The sequence below is a fragment of the Strix uralensis genome, chromosome 3, assembly GCF_047716275.1.
Source record: "Strix uralensis isolate ZFMK-TIS-50842 chromosome 3, bStrUra1, whole genome shotgun sequence".
NCBI lineage: Eukaryota > Metazoa > Chordata > Aves > Strigiformes > Strigidae > Strix > Strix uralensis.
In genome coordinates, this window is record NC_133974.1 from 105,718,314 (window position 1) to 105,737,198 (window position 18,885).

The 18,885-nt window shown below is 44.4% G+C and overlaps 1 protein-coding gene across 8 annotated transcripts in view; it reads right to left on the reverse strand.

Annotated features, from left to right (window-relative positions):
* The window catches only part of ESRRG (estrogen related receptor gamma), a 408,134-nt gene that overhangs the window by 370,719 nt on the left and 18,530 nt on the right, over positions 1 to 18,885 (reverse strand). The window contains exon 1 of one of the 8 annotated variants that reach the window (XM_074863721.1): positions 16,718 to 16,858. The exons of 3 other annotated variants lie outside the window; for them this stretch is intronic. Coding sequence is in view for 2 of the 5 variants with exons in the window: in XM_074863713.1 (XP_074719814.1) it covers positions 7,152 to 7,249 (98 nt within the window). In the remaining 3 variants the exon portion in view is untranslated. Of the gene's footprint in view, positions 1 to 7,151; positions 7,374 to 16,717; positions 16,859 to 18,885 lie in introns of those variants that run through there. 4 more of the 8 variants (XM_074863722.1, XM_074863713.1, XM_074863714.1 and 1 more) reach the window with 4 other exon arrangements.

An 18,885-nucleotide genomic window follows, 5' to 3' on the forward strand; every position in this document is an offset into this window, starting at 1 on the left:
CCCATAAAAATGCCTTAAAAGAGTCAAGCAGCAGACTTACCTCCTGCACCTCAGCTGCTTTCAGAGAGACAAAGCAAATAAGCAGGACAAGGCTCAGAAGCTTGCCCCGAAAACAAGACCTCTCGCTTTTACGACAGCTCTCAACCGGCGCTGACGTGAAGCCTGCAGCCTGACAGGTAGCTGGGGACCCCAGAGCACAGAGCCGCTCTCGGTATTGGGAAGCAATGGTGAGCAAGGGAGACCAAACTTCCTCCTACATGCAAACTCAAGATTCAATTTTCTGCAAGGTTACCCCCAATAATTAAAAGGTTCTGTAATTTATCCTTAAAAGCTAGTCACGATGGGATCCATCAGAATCGATCTGTTATCTTTTACCTCCGCATGTACCGTGCGTGTGCATATCGTATGTAATATGGTTTACCAGATGAATGCTGGCAATATTTTCCACTAATTGCGAGAGTTACTAAACTGAACCTTAACTAAAATTAAGTTGACTATTAAAAGCTCAATGAGTAACCTAGCAAACGGAAGCACTGTATATAGGATTTAGCAAGCACGCAAGTGATCTGGCAACCACCAAGGCTCAATATTTGCTGAACTTCCTATACCTAAAATTGGTTCCATACAATAGCCATACATTCATTACGTATGACGATTTAACACTCACAATACTGGCTCTCTCCTGCTACTGGTCCAGTAATGCGTTTCTTTATATCACCTTACTGTGCTATATCTAATTTGTGCTCTGTTTTATCACTCTGTATAACATGTTAGTGTCTTCATAGGAGTTCAGGAGCAGATCTTCTGCAGTGAAAGAAAGAGGTAAAACAGCAAGACAGGAACACTCACAAGACTTCCCCTAACAAGTTTTATGAAACTGTCCTTGAAATGCCACGGTGAGATTATGTGACAAATAATTCAAAAATACAAATGAAATGATGAAAGATGTGCTTAGGAGCCAATGTTTGTATGTATTAAAACACCAAAATAAATGTATAATAATTCAAGCATGCTATTCTGAAAACACAAAGTTAGTGGACTGAAAGTTACAGGTTAATTTATAACATATACTCCCCACTGAAATAACAGATCTCCCTGTATCAGTTTTAAAAATACATGAATAATATTCTTACCTATTAAGATGTCATTATCATAGACAGTCCTACAAATTTTAACTTCCTCAGTACAAACACAACTAGGTTTTGTAAGGAACACAAATAGCACTTGTTATTACATGTTAAGTTTATTCACTATATATAGGCTTTTTATGATTGCAGTTTTTAAATTTTCAAAGAGTATATCTTTTTCTGTGCTTGTACAGTTTCTAGGCTATACCGCTATACAAGTATGTCTTATGTTCCATGTTGTTGTTTTCAGGATTTTACACATCTACATAAATCACAACCAGCAATAAATAATATTAAGGTTGCACACAGTCTAGCTGTATTTGACAAATTAGAAAATTAGGAATTCCCTGAGAAGAAGTTCTCTCTTTCAGGAGGAGAAAAAAAAATTTTAAAAATTGCTCTTATCTATTAGGTACAGGCAAATGCCTGTACAACTCTTGCATAAAAAAGGGAATGATTCAGTAAAAATTCTAACAGATTTCCTAAATACTTCCCCCATAAAAAAATCCAATATTTTAAAAAATAGAAGGTCAAAGTGAATGTATGCAGAGTTATGTGAAAGAGTTAAAGTTATTGATGAAAGACTATTTGCTGATAAGGATGCATCTATTTGAAATAGGATAGCATTTGGGACTACTCGAACAAAAGTCTACAGAAAACTGATAAATCAAGGAACTGAGCAGGATTTAAACAAACAACAGACATGGCTGAGAACACATGAAATGTCACGAGTACAGCTGAGAAATAAGTGATGGCACAGGACCACTTACTCAGCTACTAACAAGACATTATTTGCTTTGGCCTCTGCAGAGCAAGGCAGCTATCAATCCAGCCACAGCTCCAGAAATTCTTGAGACTGAAGCCCTAAAAAAGGGATTATTATTTCTGGGTGTGCACGTGGAACACACCAATAAGTCTGGCTTTCAAAAAACAAAACATGCACCATATATCACAGAGTCAGGTGAAATCCTAAGTGACTTCTTGCAGAAAGGAGTTCTTCCTCCCCAAAAGTGCTTCCCCACAAAACTGCTGTTACAAAACACCAGGGCCTGGACTCTCCAAGAAAACCCCCTGTTTGTTGTTACTGCGGGTATGTGAGTTGGAAGGAAGAACAAGTACAAAACAGGTTCCTTTAGGATGTTCTTCAGTTTCATATCCCAGTACCCAACTTCCAGGTGCTTTGCCCATGTGATGGAGCCCTCAGACCTCTTATTAGGTACCCCCGTGTCTTGTGCAGTGCCAGCAAATTCACGAGCGGCCATCGCCGAGCAGAGAGCAGTCTGATACTGCCAGCAGGAGACAATGAAGGCCACACATATCTGAAGTCCCACTTCTTCTCTAGGGCCTACATGTTTGAGCAGTGATACTTAAATTTCTGAGTTTTGATATCTTTTTCAAGGTTCCCGAGGTGCTCCTGAAAGAAACCTACTGGAGGGTCCTTTTTTTCAAGGACATAGCTGGAGAAAGTGAGATACAGCACACACAGCAATCCACCCTTTTGCAAGAGGAGCTCATGCTTTCTGAAGTCTGTCAAGACATGGGGGGAAAGATGGGAGCAGAGAGGCTCAACCTTGTCAGGATGGAAGTGCTTGAGAACATCCAAAGCAGATCTTTGGCCACCTGGGAAAGCTCGATATTGAAAACATAGGCACTCACACAGGTTAGGCAACTTCTAAGGTTAGGTGGCAGTTCAGTGGGGATATCGAGGATCTCAGTTTGGGCTTTCAATGCCTAAATCCCACTTAAGTCCCACTTAAGGCATCTAATCCTTTTGTGGATCTGGGCCTAAAGCCTTGCCAGGAAGAAGAGAGTCTATGCATGCAAAAGCTGATGGTCAGTGACAGTCTGGTTCTATTAAAACTAAAATACACAGAGAACGACCTTATTTTGTACAAAGGAATAATGCAGAATAATCAAAGACGTATTTCTAGTCATGGAAAGTTAATGGAAAGTTAATGCAGCTGATACAGATCACAGTCCTGTCTTTAGACCTCACGACAGTTTTGCTGACCTGGAGAACATTAGAACCCATAAATCATGGGTCTTCAATAGCCCATAGAAAGAAGTACATTTGGAAATGTTCAAAAGACAAAATGAATACAAGAGTCCTCAGAAAAACTTAACTTACCCACACCAGCTAAGAGGCAAAACTAGAAAGGAGCAGAAATTTATAAAACACTGTAATGCTTACATAGAGTTAATAATTCAAAGAACAATATTCTGTCATTCAGTGACCAAGTAGTTTGCCATGCTCCATGAAATTAAGTAGTTTCAGTCCAGTTCCTGATAGCCAGGAGTCCACCTGACAAAAGCTACCAATTTATTTCTCACTTACCTGCAGTGCTGTTGACTATCTCAACCATGAAGTAAAGTGTGAGTAGAAGTGGATACCAGTTTAGCCTATATTCCCTACACCTGGTACCTCCATATCAAGACTGCCTATTTATGCACTTACACCACTATTATGCACTTACACCACTCACATGTAGTTCACAGGACTGCCCAATATGATATTTTCATACACAAAAAATATCTAATTGACAAAAGTGGTCTTTGCATAGAAGTAGTAATTAGAATTACAACCATAAAACACAACTTTTTGTTATTATTCTATATTACTGTGTTTACAAGGGAGATATCATTAATTATTACTAATTATTTTAATGGTAAATATTTCTGCTGGTCCCCAAGCATGCACTGCAACATTTGCCTGACTGCACACACTGAGGATTCTCTACGGGTAAAACACTGAGGTCTCCATTTTAGGGAGTCAAATACATCTTCACAGAGCTCTGAGAACTCTGGTCTAAGTCTCCTGCAGTTGCCCTTCAACCAGCACTTGAACTTTATAAACTGAGAGAGAAACAAGGGGACTTGCCTCCCAGTTGTTCCTACCTGCAGATGAGCAAAGAGTTCTGGCAGCTCACCCACTAACTCCTGCAAGTTTTGCATTACAAAATCAGTATTTGATGCAAAATACAGGAGAGTAGACAAGCACGTATGTCAAAGATTGTAAAGATGCCAGTGAAGTCCCTGGGACCACAGTGCACTCCTTCCTTCCTGAACACTGCATTATCTCTCCAGACTGAAACTTGGTTTCTTCTGCCAGGCACAATGATTCAAACGTCCCCCGCCTGGTTTTCAAGCGGTGTAGGAATTACTAATGCTTCATAATGAGCTCATGGTAAGGAGGCCAGTGCTGTTTCCCCAATTTACTTGGATATTGGTCTCAAGCCTCACTGTGCTTTCACCTGCATTTTACTTTCAGTTCTGGATTCATCCCAGGATATGTACGCAGAGCCAAGGTGGTATCTTTTCTGTGCAGCCATCTCATCCCTTTTGGTAAAGTGTTAATATACTTATAGGTCTGATTTACAGGAGTACCCCAATACACGCTTAACACCGACACAGACAAACAACAGAAAATGTTTTGCAATTTGGCATATTTGTTTTCAAATATTCCTGTTTAAGTGCTTTCCTTTTACTTCTCAAAAGAAGTCAGTCTATTTTTGCCTGCTGTTAATCTATGTATAAGCTAAATTTTACCTTCCCGACTCACACAGGCAATCAGCCCCTCCGTCTGGCAAGGCAGCTCAGAAGAATAGAGAAAGCAGGATTTGTCCTGTATCTACCTATGCATTTTAGTTGCGACCTGTGCTTGACAGAGACTGGTCAGCTGTAACAGACTGATGAGAAATTGAAATACTTCTGGTTGTAAAATATATAAATCATAATTACTGATAAAACAACATAGATGTATGTGACATCTATGAAATACAGAAATAACCTAGAGATACAGAAATAACCAAACTTCCAGTCTAGGACTCTTATAATCTAAGTTTTCCAAACAATATAAATGTCACGACAAGTAAAATAGACACAATGGTAAGTCAGTGTACTGCAAGGTGACAGTGCTGTCCACAGAACAGTAAGGGTTAAATTTTTTTTAGACGTTTAAGGGGGCCATGAAAGTTGCGAATTTAGATTCACACTGATTTGATCTGTTATATTAAATAATGTGCAAACTTATTTTTGTTTCCATTTCTTACTGACTACTATTCCCATTCCAGGTTCCTCCTTACAAAGCACAAAGTAGCACGCAGGAACAAATTAAGGGAGAAACATCAGTGGAATGCAGCAGGCTTGGGGGAAGAGACCCATTTACGAGAAGAAAGTGCTTAAGCAGGGGCATTGGTGCCTGCGTCTACGTGTACATAGAGGGGTTTGGTGAGCGCATGCCCGGGGAGGATTTGATTATGGTCAGAATTTGTGAGTGACAGCCATGTGACAGCTGGGAGTCAGCAAAGATTTTGTAGGGATGGAAATTCCTGAGATAGGACACACGACTGCTCATGCGATCTGCATGTGCCTATCATCATGCTGTATTATAATAGCTGACACTATGGTTTACCAGTTCTCCAAAAGAGACTATAAATTAGGAAGAGGATTTGAGGAATGGTGGATGAGAAATGAAAGTCATAACATTTAAAAACGAAGGGATAAATATAACTTGTTTTCATGTTACCAAAGCACGCAAACAAATATCTCCAACCAAACCACACAACAGTAGTAAAACTTGCATTTCCATTATTTATCTTTAGTGACAGGTTATTATTTCCTCAGAATACAATTTTTTTTTTCTTACTAACTTATCCAGAAAGGCCTCAATCCTGCAAACACTTACACTTAATTTTAAGTACATGAATAATCCCACTGATTAAAGCTATTCCTACATTTTCAGGATCAGGGCCTAAGTCACAACATGCAATTAAGCAGAGGCATTTCCAAAGAACTGCTTCATTTTCCCTTCCAGGGGTCTTACGCAAACATGAAGCCAGTGGAGATGTGCAATTTAAATCAAACCTGAAAAACTGAAATACTTTCCCTTTAACACTGAATTCAAGCCGATACAGTATCACATGACCTTTACCGTAATTTCTATTAAAATCATTTCATGTCTGGTTGCTTCTGCTATCCTGGCTCATTTGTATTGTTTACAACAAGTCATTGCTCTCGACAGTTAGTGGTGGCTGAATCCATGGTTACCAGTTTTTACATTCACTGGTTAAATGGAATGCAGCTCTTCGGTGGGGTTTCATGGAGAAAGCTCTTAAGAAACCACAATCCAGCTATCAATCAGGCTAACCTGGGAGAAATTAATCTGATAAACAGAAGTATCGTTGTGTATGAAAAATTTATTGAAAGGGAGCTCAAGGCTTTTATTAGTCGCAGTCGCAAAAGTGGACACGTTCGGATCAGACTTAGTGCACAGAAGACTTAGGTTATGTGGTCTATGTCTGACATTCATCCATGTTGTGCCTTCTCTGGCACTCACTGCTAATAAAACTATACTGTTTAAGGCTTTAAAAAAAAAAAATCTCAAACACTTATTTTACCAGAAATGTGCTTGGAATATAAATAGTGCTTAAATACAGGTTTAACCAGACTGCAGTCCCGGCAAAGTAACTTAAACAGACACAGACAAGATAGTAAAACACAAAATAGACAGCCTTGAGTAGAATTCAATTAAGACAAAAAACACCTCAAACAGTGCAACGTTGTTAATGACAAAATTAAGCCTGCAAACAAATATATTTTATTGCTACCTAAGAACAATACGCACTAATTCCGTTTGCCCTGTTATTTATAGTTTGGCGTAGGGTGGGGTTGCCAAAATCAAAAAGCAAAGCAAAAACTTATTTGCAAGATGGACCCCCAAATCCTTTAAAATGCCTAAAAACATAAGAAAAGTTCTCTATAGTTTGATGGCTACAATAATTGTCCCACAAGCTACATGAGAGCAACAAATAGTTAAATCAAACATATTACTACTAGCTCATCTACTGCAAAGTCACTGTATCAGAAGCCCGAATTGATTTGTTTCCTTAGAACAAATTGAAAATGAATGTAACATAACATTCAAAAAAAAAAAAAAAATCCCTCCTGCCCTGCTAATCGGATATTGTATAATGGTTGATTGCAGCTTTGCACCGTGCTATTGTTGCCTATATCATACATACTTACAGGTTCTGGGTTCTTCCAAGAGTTTGGTGCAGTTTCAAGGACAAATGTCTTAAGGAAGTCTTTCTACTGTGCAGCAGTGATCCTAGCTCTGATCTCATTACATGAGCAAAGTGCTACAGCTGACAATATAAAGGAAACTTCCTGCGTGAAGAAGAAATCTTGGAAAGTCTCAGGTTAAAAAGGCTGCTTAAATATGCTGCTTGATTTGCTCCCTAGTTGTGTATACACAGTAGCAGCTGATCTCTGTTTGCAGCCCTGCAGAAAGAAACCTTTGCTGAAAACCAATGGCATCACATTTCAGTGGAGCTACTGCCAGGCTCTGGAGAGCAAAGCAACCTTTGACAACTTCACCCAGTTCGAATCACCGGCGTTTGCTGCATGTCCTGCAGGACTTTTGAAACTGCATATTTACTGTATTATTTTTATTAACGCCACTCTGAAATCCTGCATCCTAGGCAGTCGTGATACAAGCAGAAGTCTCCCTCGCTATAATAGCAGGTTTGACTGTGTCACGACTGTGAACTGCAGAATTCGCCACAATATATTTTGCTTTGTCTTGATTGTGGCATTTGCAGATGAGAAGCTGTAAGCTGCACTCAAAAGCATTTTCTGACTTAGAATTGCTAAATTAAGTGCAATAGGCATCCTGTTTATCCTAAATTCATCCCGAGCCTGCCTTGCATCACTCACCCACTTCTCAGCACTTTTTTTTCTGATACAGATGACAAGTCAAAAGATTTTGGGAGTGGGAGGGGGCTGGTTCCTTCATTTAATATCTTATCTAGAGCCTTTTAGCACGGTCCCCATTGGACTAAAAGCATGGAGCGCAACATCCCAAATTCAGCAAAGTTTGAGATTCTGACCAAAGTCCCAGTGTGACTCCAAATATCTGTTAGTACCCCCTTAGCTCCTGCCTCAGGCCTTCAGAACCAACCAGGGGTGGGCAGAACCTGCATCAGCTTCTCTAGTTCTTACTGCTGTCCAAGTAAACAAACAAGACCAGAAAAGCAACATTTAGAAATAATACATTTGCTAGCGCTATTTCAACTCTTGAACTGGGAAGCAATGCTCCAAACACATCCTCACATTTGATGTTAAAGAATTATCAATAATTAATTTGGATTTAGTTGTTTCACCATTTAGCCCACGGTGATTCTCTAAAGAGTAACTGGGACCATACATTCCCCTGGCACACTGTTAGAGCGTGACCATAAAGCTTGCACGCTGCTTTCCAAACAGGACCTACTTCTCTCTCCAGGATAACCAGCAAACCTCAGAAACAAAATTTAGAAGAGTTCCTTTTAAAAGTGTACCATTGCAGAGTTTGGTTAGGCAGAGTTAAGGGGGTTTTTTCCAGGCATTTGTAAAACAGATTATTCACCGCTCTCTTTTCCCCTCGGGCGCTATGACTGTTCTAGCTACTCGTATATTGCGTGTTATTTCTTTAATATTTTGAACTTTATTCCAAAGGGCAGAAACCAAAACTGACAGTACATCAAGACAGCATGCTTTATGATTCAAAGAGCAATATAATTGAGATCCTGTGCATACACAACATCTTAGTGTGCGTAAGCACGTTGCACACGCGTGCACACACTCACAAGCACAAACAAGTATAAGGGTTTGTGGCCCAAATTTCAGAGATACTCATAGTTCACGTCCTCACCTTCCCTTCTATTTAAAAAAGCAAGAACAAGCAAAATCTGATTAGTAAAACATTGAAAATAATTTTTATAAAAGGTAGGCACCATTTATAGCAGGGTAACCATGCTGATTCAACATGCACTTCCACACAAATTTGCCTCTCTCCTTTGGGAGAAGGATCTTGTCCACCCCCGGACCATGTCACACCAGAGAAATGAAAGCATGTGGTGGCACCAGGAGGATGAATCTTGCTCTTCTCCCTCAAGAGACAGTGCAAGGCAGGGAATCGAAATTCTGGCTACGAGGCTGGGCTCACTGATGGGCTGCGTCCCCTCCAACACATCACCTCACCTTTCCATGCCTAAACTGGCACCATCACATTTAATGTGTGTTGCAAAAGCACAGTTTCTGCGCCTCTGTTGCTCAAGCTGCGAGACAGGGATTGCATGTCGGAGAAATGTAAAGGACTACAACCTGAGGTTGTGCGTCCAGCTCCCAGCTGTGCCCTAAGAAGGGCCGTGACCTTGGACCGCCTGCTCTCTGTGCTCCAGTGCCCAGCCTGCTGCCCAGACTCCACATACTTCACTCGCAACCCTTGTCCACCTGGTCTCTTCTGACTGTAATACGGCAGGCGAGGGGTTTTTTTCTTTTAGAAATTCAGCACAAAAACAAGCTCTTTTTGTCAGGTGGAACTCAAGGCACTAATTTAAGACAAGTAAAAAAAAAATCCTTGTGGAAGCAGGAATTTCAGTGAATGAAGAATTCCTCCTCAAGAGCCTCTAAATACCCAAGTGTCTGTGCAAAAAGGCTGAGACTTCTTAATGCAGCACAAGAGCAGTCATCCAACCATATTCAACAGGCCTACCCCACACAGCCCAACTGGCACTTGTCAAGGCTGGAGGACGTCCACTCCAGGTTAGACTCCATTTCTCCTTGCCTCTCTTCTATAATCGTGTCCCATCTGTCACAGCTGGGTCAATACGGATCCAGGGACACAGCTCCTTCAGGTCCAGTCTTTTGTAAAAGTATATATGGATCCAGATCATGGGACACACAGGAATTGCCAAATCTTTCTCCTTCCAGTCTTCACAGCTATACCTCAACCTGCGACACTCTGTCTTTCCTTTTCTCTCCTTTCTGATTTTCTTACTGAATTTTGTTTTCACAGCATTGTATCCAGCAGGGAGTATAGTAACAATTCAAAGTCCATTTTCCAAGCTTTGGAGGACAGGGTAAAGTAGCCTGGCTACTAAGGAGAGACCACAAAAAATGTTCAGAGAGGATGGGGAGCAAGAGCTAGGCAAGAAATGAAGAAGGGGAAGCCAACCCCAAGCTTACGGGATGTCGGAAGCTGTATGTCTCCATCCCTCCTCCACCCATCCTCAGTGGAAAGGGTGGCCCTTGGAAACCAACCCCACTGCCTGGCCTTCTGAAGTCTGAACTAGTACTGGGTGCCCTAGATGGGCCGTGCCCTGCCTTCCCGACGTCCACCAGTTGTAACAATTTAGACAGCTTCTTGTTTAATTCATGTCGGTCTTAAAATGTAGAGACATCACCAAGAGGAAGTCATTTAAGGCTAATACTACAAACAAGTAAAACAGAGCAAATTCTCAGTTTTAGCATCAATCTCAGGATATTTGTTTTATATTTTAAAACCCTGTTTCCGGGAGTCAAGTAATAAGAGATCAGCTCTCTCTTTTAAAAAGAGATTTCTGGCTCTTGTAATAAAAGAGGAATGATTGAAAGTAACCGCAATAAAACAAGTCCAGCAGAAGCACAGTGACACTTTTAAAAGTCATACCTTTTAGCTAGTCTCAAAATTTTCAATAAGCAGTATCAGTTTTAATCATCAATCTCCGAGCCCAATAGGAGTACACAGAGTAATGAGATCTACACCTGAAAGCACCTGGAAGGCCAGACTCCAAGAAACACATCCCACCTGTTTCAGTCAGACACTCAGGATTTTTCTTAAATGTTAAGTCCGAAACTCTGTTCATCTAGACGCGTCTGATCTCTGCACAGATCCTGAATATGTCCTATCCCCAGTCTATCCATACACATATTAACTGTCACTACTGGATTTCCTTTCCAGCGTTTTAATGCATTTGCATCCTCATCAACATATGGAACACCTTCCTCATCCTCACACACTGAGTGGCTACGCTCTCCTCATTGGAATTCCTCCATAAAAGTCACTTGTCCCTTTTCATCTATTAAGACTTTAACCCAAAAGTAATACAATCATCAAGAAATTTGTATGCCTAAGCTAGGTGTTGGTCCCATTAGCAGCTCTGCGCTAACAGATTGTTCAGGATTCTCTTTCCTGTTGTATTTACTACGCTCACATTTTGTGCTATCTGTACAATTAAAACTGTTTGGTTTTCACACTGTTCTTGTCTTTTATTTGCTCTCTAAAGTATCTGGCATACTTTGAAACCAATATAGGTCATAATATAGATGTAAATATCACCATGGAGGCATCACAATAAATTTGACATTTGGAATAATTCATTCAAGGTGTCTAGATTCAATTTAAATTCTTTCCCAATTTTAACTGAGGCTTCATAACCAGATGAACTTAAACGAAGGTGTACGACTTCATGCTACACCGGTAATCCACCCTAACTAGGAAATAAATTTTCAGTGATGAAGTTGAATTGTTCGTACAAAATGCCAGCTTCAGCTTTTCACCCATACAAAATAGCTTGGAAAATATATACTGCATGTGTTTATTATAGCTACAGTTGCTATGAACATCTATAACTCTCCAACAATTTCTTTGATTTATGTTCAAAAACATACAGGGCATGAAATGATGCCTGCAACCTTACATTTCCCTCAAGAACATTGTGGGGAGAAGATATATTCCAAAACATCATGTTAGATTCCTTGTTATGTCTCCTTTTTAAAATAAATGTATGATAATCAATTACACATGCTTCAAAGCAACTGCCACTAGATTCCCCAACAGAAAAGCTGTTTGAGAAAAGTTCCATTTTCTTTCCCCTAATGGTTGAGTTATAATAAGAGATCTTGCTCAGATATTAAAGGAAAAAAATTGTATTATAAAGGATAGGCCCTGCTCAACTTGTATATGCATGCACAGGTTTGTGCTTGCCTAGACTTGACTTAGAACAGGGTTTTCAGGGAAGTAACATCTCCACTGATCAACATGCTAACAGAAGCATGCGTGTGTGAAGATCTTGCACCTAATCTCCTTGTCATATATGCTTGTAGTAATCCAGCTGATGTCAAGAGAATGGCACAGATGATAAGTTAATGTATCAGGCTCGACTTCCCTTTCAACCTCAATATGCAAAACATTAATTTAAGAAGTCCACCCAGCTGTAGCTTCCACTAGAAGCAGAAACCTGCAGATGTTTATAGGAATATCAATTAAGCTGAATGGGAGCTTTGCCATTAATGCTGGTGCATGTAAGGCTGGACTTTGCAGATCTGCCTTGAACTCTATGCAGAGGCTGAAGTGCATGTTTTCTCCAGGGTATTGAGGCCGATGGGTTATGTGCCATTAAACAGGTGAGCATAATACGGATGATATCTCCACAACCTCATGGCTCTGGCACAGGGACAAGGGCAGCGTCCCTGGGCAGCACCCTTGCCCCCGGTGGGTAGACCGGAGCAGCCGGGAACACATGCAGCAGATGGCACCCAGCGTAGAGAAGGTCAGGATCTTCTGTCTCCCCTGCACCAGGTAGTTTGTGCTGCCTGCACCCCAAACAGGGAGTTCCTGTTCCCTACGCCCTGGGCTTTTAATGCCTTGGGTTACACCGCAACCTAGACGGCTGGCAAACAACATAGAAAACTGGACTGGATGGGACAAGCCCCTCTAAGGAGGACTGATACCTACTGGCACTGAGTTTCAAGCGAATATGAAGTAAGCCGCATCTGAGACTTGTTTCAAATAAAACATAGCCCTGTTCATCCCTACAAGTGTGCAAAATTTGTGTGCCAAATCTGGAAACAGAAACAAATTCACTCATTCCACCCAGTTGTGGGGTTTTTTCCATCTTCCTTTGAATCAAACCCTCAAAGAATGAAAATTCTCAGGAAAGCAAGTAATGGCCTGCACCCTCTTTGGACTGCAGCGCTATTTTATCCGTTACTAATGAAGCCTTGGAGGAGGAGGAGGGGAGATAACTGGACATGTGTGCCTATTGCCCATGTAGCCCCAGCTAGATAGCATCAACAGTTGTTCTCCTATTTTCACAGTGGGAAATAAGCAGGTACTAGCTGTATAGGAATAATCAGGAGGAATCTAGGTCAAAATCAAAGCAAGACTGCTCTGTCCATTTGACAAAACTCACATGCAAACACAATACCCATGTAAAAACAAAGAACTTATTTGTAACAGTTATCTCTCTTAAGATTGCTAAACAAGTGTGCAAACATTGGCCTACCTTGAGTAAAAGACACTATTCCTTCCCTGTGACTTTTGAAAGGCATTCAAAATCGATATAAAATCACAATATTAGGAAATTTTATAATCATTATTTCAAAAAGGCAGACTTGAAAGGGTCTCTTGTTCATGGGTAAATCTTCAGTTAGTTTTTCTAGTACTGGTGGTTCAATCGAAAGATTCGCCAACTGCCCCCTGGAGAAAACTGAAGATCTGCATTTAAATGGAGATATAGTATTTCCAAATGCACGGTACCTGCAAGGCAGATACTGTCAAGGTTTCTTAGTGAGTGGATCTCAAATTGTATTAGCTACATTTCAGTGCTGTAACTATCCTCATTTCGTAGGACCGGGGCCATTTCCATATGATTTTTCTGTGTGCGTGCTTTGTAATATTTGTCCTGATAAGTCAAAATTAAACCCCCATCCACAACAAAGCCCTCACATACCAACAACAAGGGATTACAACCTTATGTATAATTTTCTGATATGGACGATGAAGACTACATTAGATAGCTTGACTAGAAATCTTAAATAATTGAAAACTCTGATGACTTAATAGAATAGTAAGCTTGGTTTACAATGCAGCCAATTTAGAGCCATAAAAACACTGTGTAAAATTTTTATCTTGTGGTTGACCATTACGTATCCTATTTATTATTCCAAAGTATTTCAACAGCATCTTTCTTCATCAGTGTGGCTGCTGGCATTTAGCACCCACTCGCTAAATGCACGTGATTTTCCTGGAACAGCTTTAGGAAAAGAAAACACAAAATTAGCAGATCACTACAAAACTGTTCCTTGTTACAATATGCATCTTTGCACATTCTGACTTGAACCGACTTCATGTGCTGCAAAATACGTTCGAAACCGCCGAGACTTAAATATAATAAATCAAAGCCATGTACGTGAAGTTAAAAAGACTGGTGTAACTACTGATCCTGACACATCAGAGAACCAGAAAAAAATCAAACCTCATGAATACTTTGTTGCTAATGTACACGAGTTCAAAGAGCAGCGTTCCTCTTAGGAAAACATCTTAATTTTCATATCAGAAAATCATCCTAACCTTCCCCAAAAGTTTTTGCGAGTATGCAAGGAAGGCAAAGAGAGGGTTTAGAGTGCAAAAGACACTTGTGATGGGTTTCAGACATGCAGGCATTGGTCCAGGCAGCCTCTCGCTGAAATTCAGGTTGCAATTGAAATGTCCCTGTAAACAAGGTTACTGCGAACGGCCCAAGATATCCTTCTCAGCAACACCTTCACCAGGAGCCCTTCAGCTGTCTACTTAGTTTGTTATACCTTATCTCGCAGCCCTGACATCCTAATGCTGATTCAAATTCAGGATTCAAAATGAAAGATGAAATATCTCTAAGATCACTTAATATTGAAATACCGCTGCAGTAATAAGTGGTGCCAGGCTCAAGATAGGGATATGGTACTCTAGTGGTAACCTTTTAATTTCTGACAAAATACTGTGGAATAGCTGTGATACTGCACACAGAGTTAATGCAATCGATTTGTTTTCCTTATTTTGATAATGAGCACACTGAATGTCATGTTTACCTTCTCCTGCCCCTGGCACATTTTAAACTGTAAAGTCCTCTAAAAGGAGACCTGCCAGATTCCCATACGAACGTGAAACCCCTCACACCACAGCCCCCCCCTCCCTAGCGCACAGAACCACGGCTACCTTGATGCTCTCAAGACAACAAAGATCATAAGCACGAGTCGTTTCGTCATTCTAAGTCTTTGGCTATTTTCAGTGGAAATGCAACGCACGCACCGCGTATAATCTAATGTAGGTTATATTGTAAACTACTCCCATTCTGAAAGTAACGGTAGGTATGCTACACCAGAGCACTTTGTCCTCTGAAATAAAACAGGGAAGTAACACCAAAATGTATCAGGCAAGTTTTACGCTTTGTATTTGAGACAGGGTGGCTACCAAATGCTTCAAACTTTGGTGGTTTTATGCAAAGGGCATTCAGATTTCCCTCCTGGCCACAAATGATGATAGGCTGAAGTGTGTCGGGGGTCATCTGTTTTTTCTGTTGGCTTATGTTTGCTGTTAGAGTCTCCTTAATAGTATGAAATGACAAGATTGGGGGGGGGGGGGGGGGCGGGAGGGAATTACAGGAGAGAAACCCAAGCTGCCTAGTGCCTGCCTTCCCACACTACCATTCACCTTCATTTTCCTCTCCTTTATATTCTACTCATTTTTACTTGCCTCCCCCATTATTTAGTCATCTCCTAAATGCAGTCCTCTCTTCTTTGGTATCACGAGAAACATATTAACTAGACCAAGTACTCAGAGCGCTTCCCCTGCAGCACTTCAAAATATACCTCCAGACCACTCGCCCCTTCGTAGCATTAATGCCCAGGAAAAAAAAAAAAAAAAAAAAAGGGGGGGGTGGGGGGGTGGGAAACCAGTTTCCTCGCAGCCGGGTCACATTCGGATCCCCCCGCGCGACCACTTCTGTAACCCCCCCCCCCCCCCCGCCCGGAGCCGGGAGGGTGAAGTATCGGGAGGAGCCGGCGGCGCGCTGACTTTCCACACTTTGCTTCGCCCCTCCTGATTGTGGGTGCGAGCGGCCCCGCTCCCTTTGTGTGTGCGTGTCCGTGTCCCCCTGCGCCCGCCCGCGGGTCCCCAGACTCCGGCGCAGGCAGAGCCGGGCGCGTCCCGCGTGGCGCGGCCACGCCGCCGCTCCCGCGGCCGGGGACAGCGAGACAGGAACCCCCGGCGGCGGCGGCGGCGATGCCCCCCGCCCGGCGTGCGGGGCTCCCCCCAGGCCTGCTCGGCTCCCCCCAGCCGCCGGCAGAAGTGTTTCAAGAAGGAGAGGGCGGCGGGGGAGGGACGGGGACGAGGACGGGCCCCCCCGCCGGCCTCACCCCGCCGGGGCGGGCGGGCCCCGCCGCCGCCGCCCGGGCCGCGCCGCAGCCGCAGCCGGGACACTTCGGGGCTCCCGAAAGGGCACCCCGGGGGAGGGTGGGCGGCACGGGCAGCCGTCGCGACAGTCACACGCGCCCCGGCACAGGCTTTGAGAGTCCGGTCCCCCTTCCCAGCTCGCAACCGCCAGAGTCACCCCGGGACCCCGGCCCCAAACTCTTGCTGGCTGAAGCCTCGTCACTTCCCCGGGACTCCTGACCCTGGGCAACGCGCGGGGGGGACAAAACCTGCCGGGGTAGGGTCTGTCAGCGGGAAAAAAACCATTCTCCCTTCCCCCCTCGGGCCAATAATTTTAAATAATAGTCCGAGAGGCGAGAACGGCTAAACCCCGGGTGGCCGGTGCTGCTGTGCGGCTTTTTACGAAGCTGATTTTTTGGGGGGAATGACTCTGAGCAAGTGCAAATTGGCAAGGTCTGAAGGTGGAAGGGGGGGGCGGGGGGGAAGGGGGGGGGGTGGGAAGCGCTTCTGGCAGCGTCTCGTCTCCAAGCAAAAACATGCCCCCGATGCAATGCCAGCTCGCAGAGGTGCGGGGTGGGGAGGGGGGGGCTCGCTTTACCTGGTCAGCTCAGAACCGCAGGCAGGTTAATCAGGTGAGTCGTCGGGGATTTTAAAGAAGCCGAAGCCGGTTTCTTTGCTAGGAAAGTCTACAACACCATGCAGGGACATTGCAAAATCTTTACACACGCCTCCTTTAACTGGGCTCCCGCGACCTCCGCCGGCGAGGGGGGAGCCGCCGGCGGGCGGCAGGCCGCGGGGCGCCGCGGCGGCGGGGCGGGGGGCGCGGGGGGCGGCGGCGGCGGCGGGCGCGGCCCGGCGGGCGGGCGGCGGCCCCGGGCGGGCGGCGGCGGCCCCGGGCCCCGCGGCCCCGGCCCCGGCGGCGGCCCCGGGCCTCCCTGCCGCCTTGGTAGCGCCGGTCCGCACTCGGCCTGACCCGGGACGTCACGCCGCCTGTCTGTTTTCTCAATGATAACTTGGCAGGAGAAGGGGGAAGCGGCCGGGTTTTTCCTGGGCTCGTTACCGGGTACGTGCACGTTTCCTTTGCATGCGGGTTTTTTTTTTTTTTTTTTTTTTTGTGCAGCGGCGGCGGCATTATATTTTTTTTTTTTTTTTTAAGAAAAGCGAAATAATAAAAAGCCGGGACAGGAAATCCGGGGCGCGGCGGGGGCTGCCGCCCCGCGATGGTGGCGGCCGCTCGCCGGCGGGCGCGGGGGAGCGGCGGCGGCGGCGCGGCCGGGGGGAGCAGGCATGCGTTCATCTTTTTGTCTTTCATTTTACCTTCAGGGTGACATTCAGTGCCAGGCGAGCCTCGCCGGTCACCGCCAAGTCCCACCTGGAAAAAACAGACAAACCAAACCAAAACAAAACAACCCAACCAAAAAAAAAACCCGACAAAACCAACTACCGATAACGGGGGGCGGGGAGGGGGTGCCGCGGCCGAGTCCTCCGGCGGCGGACGGGACACCTCGCCCAGGGGACGCGGGGACACACACGGGCACGCACACGCCGCCAGCCGCCAGCAGGCCATTTGCCGAGCCGCGGCAGGGGGGGCGGGGAGGGAGGGGGGACACCACCAAAAAAAGAAAAAAAAAATTTTTTTAGAAAAAAAGGAAAGGAAACCACCCGAAACGCAAGAGGAAGGTAGGCGAGGAGCAACGCTGCTGGCGGTGCAGCCGCCGCACTGCTGCTGCCGTGCAGGCCCGGCGCCGCGCCCCCAAAATCTCCTACAAGCCTCTGCAAGGGAAGGCTGGTGGGGAGGGGGGGGAGCCCCCGACGCACAGAGCCCTCTGTCAGCGGGTTAAATTCGGGGTGCCCCGGTGCGCCCCGTGGGCTGCGGGGCCGGAGGGCGGCAGGGCGGCAGCACGCGAGCACAATGGCGTCGCTGCTCGGGCGAGCGAAGGACTCGCTGAACCCTGGCAGGATTTAATCACGGGTGTTCAGGCCATCGCTGCCTACCTCTGCTGCTAGGGTTGCGGAGCATCTATTTCTGAAAGCAGGACGTTTTACGTTAGAACAGAGCGCGAGCTCAGGCCTGCAGTCAGCACCGAAGTCGGTGTGACCACGGTGCACGCTGTGAGCGGTGTTATGAGTAATGGTAGGGGCTGGCAAGCCACCTGCATTTTCTTTCCTTGATCTGGGCACTTTTAAAAGGCAAATCCTGTTAAGTCTACGTGAACGGTCCTGCTAAATTCCGGGGACCTTTTACACGTTGGCTTTAACTCGGTGCAAAAGCATTTCCAGAACTAGGCCTCACTTAAAACGAAACTCTCCATGGTAGTCCAGATTTAAGTGCCTCTCTAGCTAGAGAGCAGTTGTTACTTAGACACTGTTAATATCCCAAACTGCTGAAACACCACAACACCTGCACAGCGACCACAGAGCGTCCCAGCAGCGCCCAAAGTCAAGTTTAACTCCTGTGTTTTTGGGTTTTGCACCACCTATTTTAATAACAACTTACAACATTGCGGATACACATGTAACTAGCGCAGTGCAGTTCATGAAGGGACACAGCAGCAGGGCTGCAACTAAATTATTTTTTGCAACTGCCTCTGTTCAGCCTTAATATTAGCATTAACACTTTCATTTTCCTTATTTAAATACAATAAAAGGGAAAATTGCCTTTCCTTAATATTGTTATTAATCAGGTTTTGCTATTCCAGTTTTTATAAGGAGATAAAAGTCAGGGGAGAAGTTAGTGTACGCCTTCTCTGTTGCTGGACTCGGTGC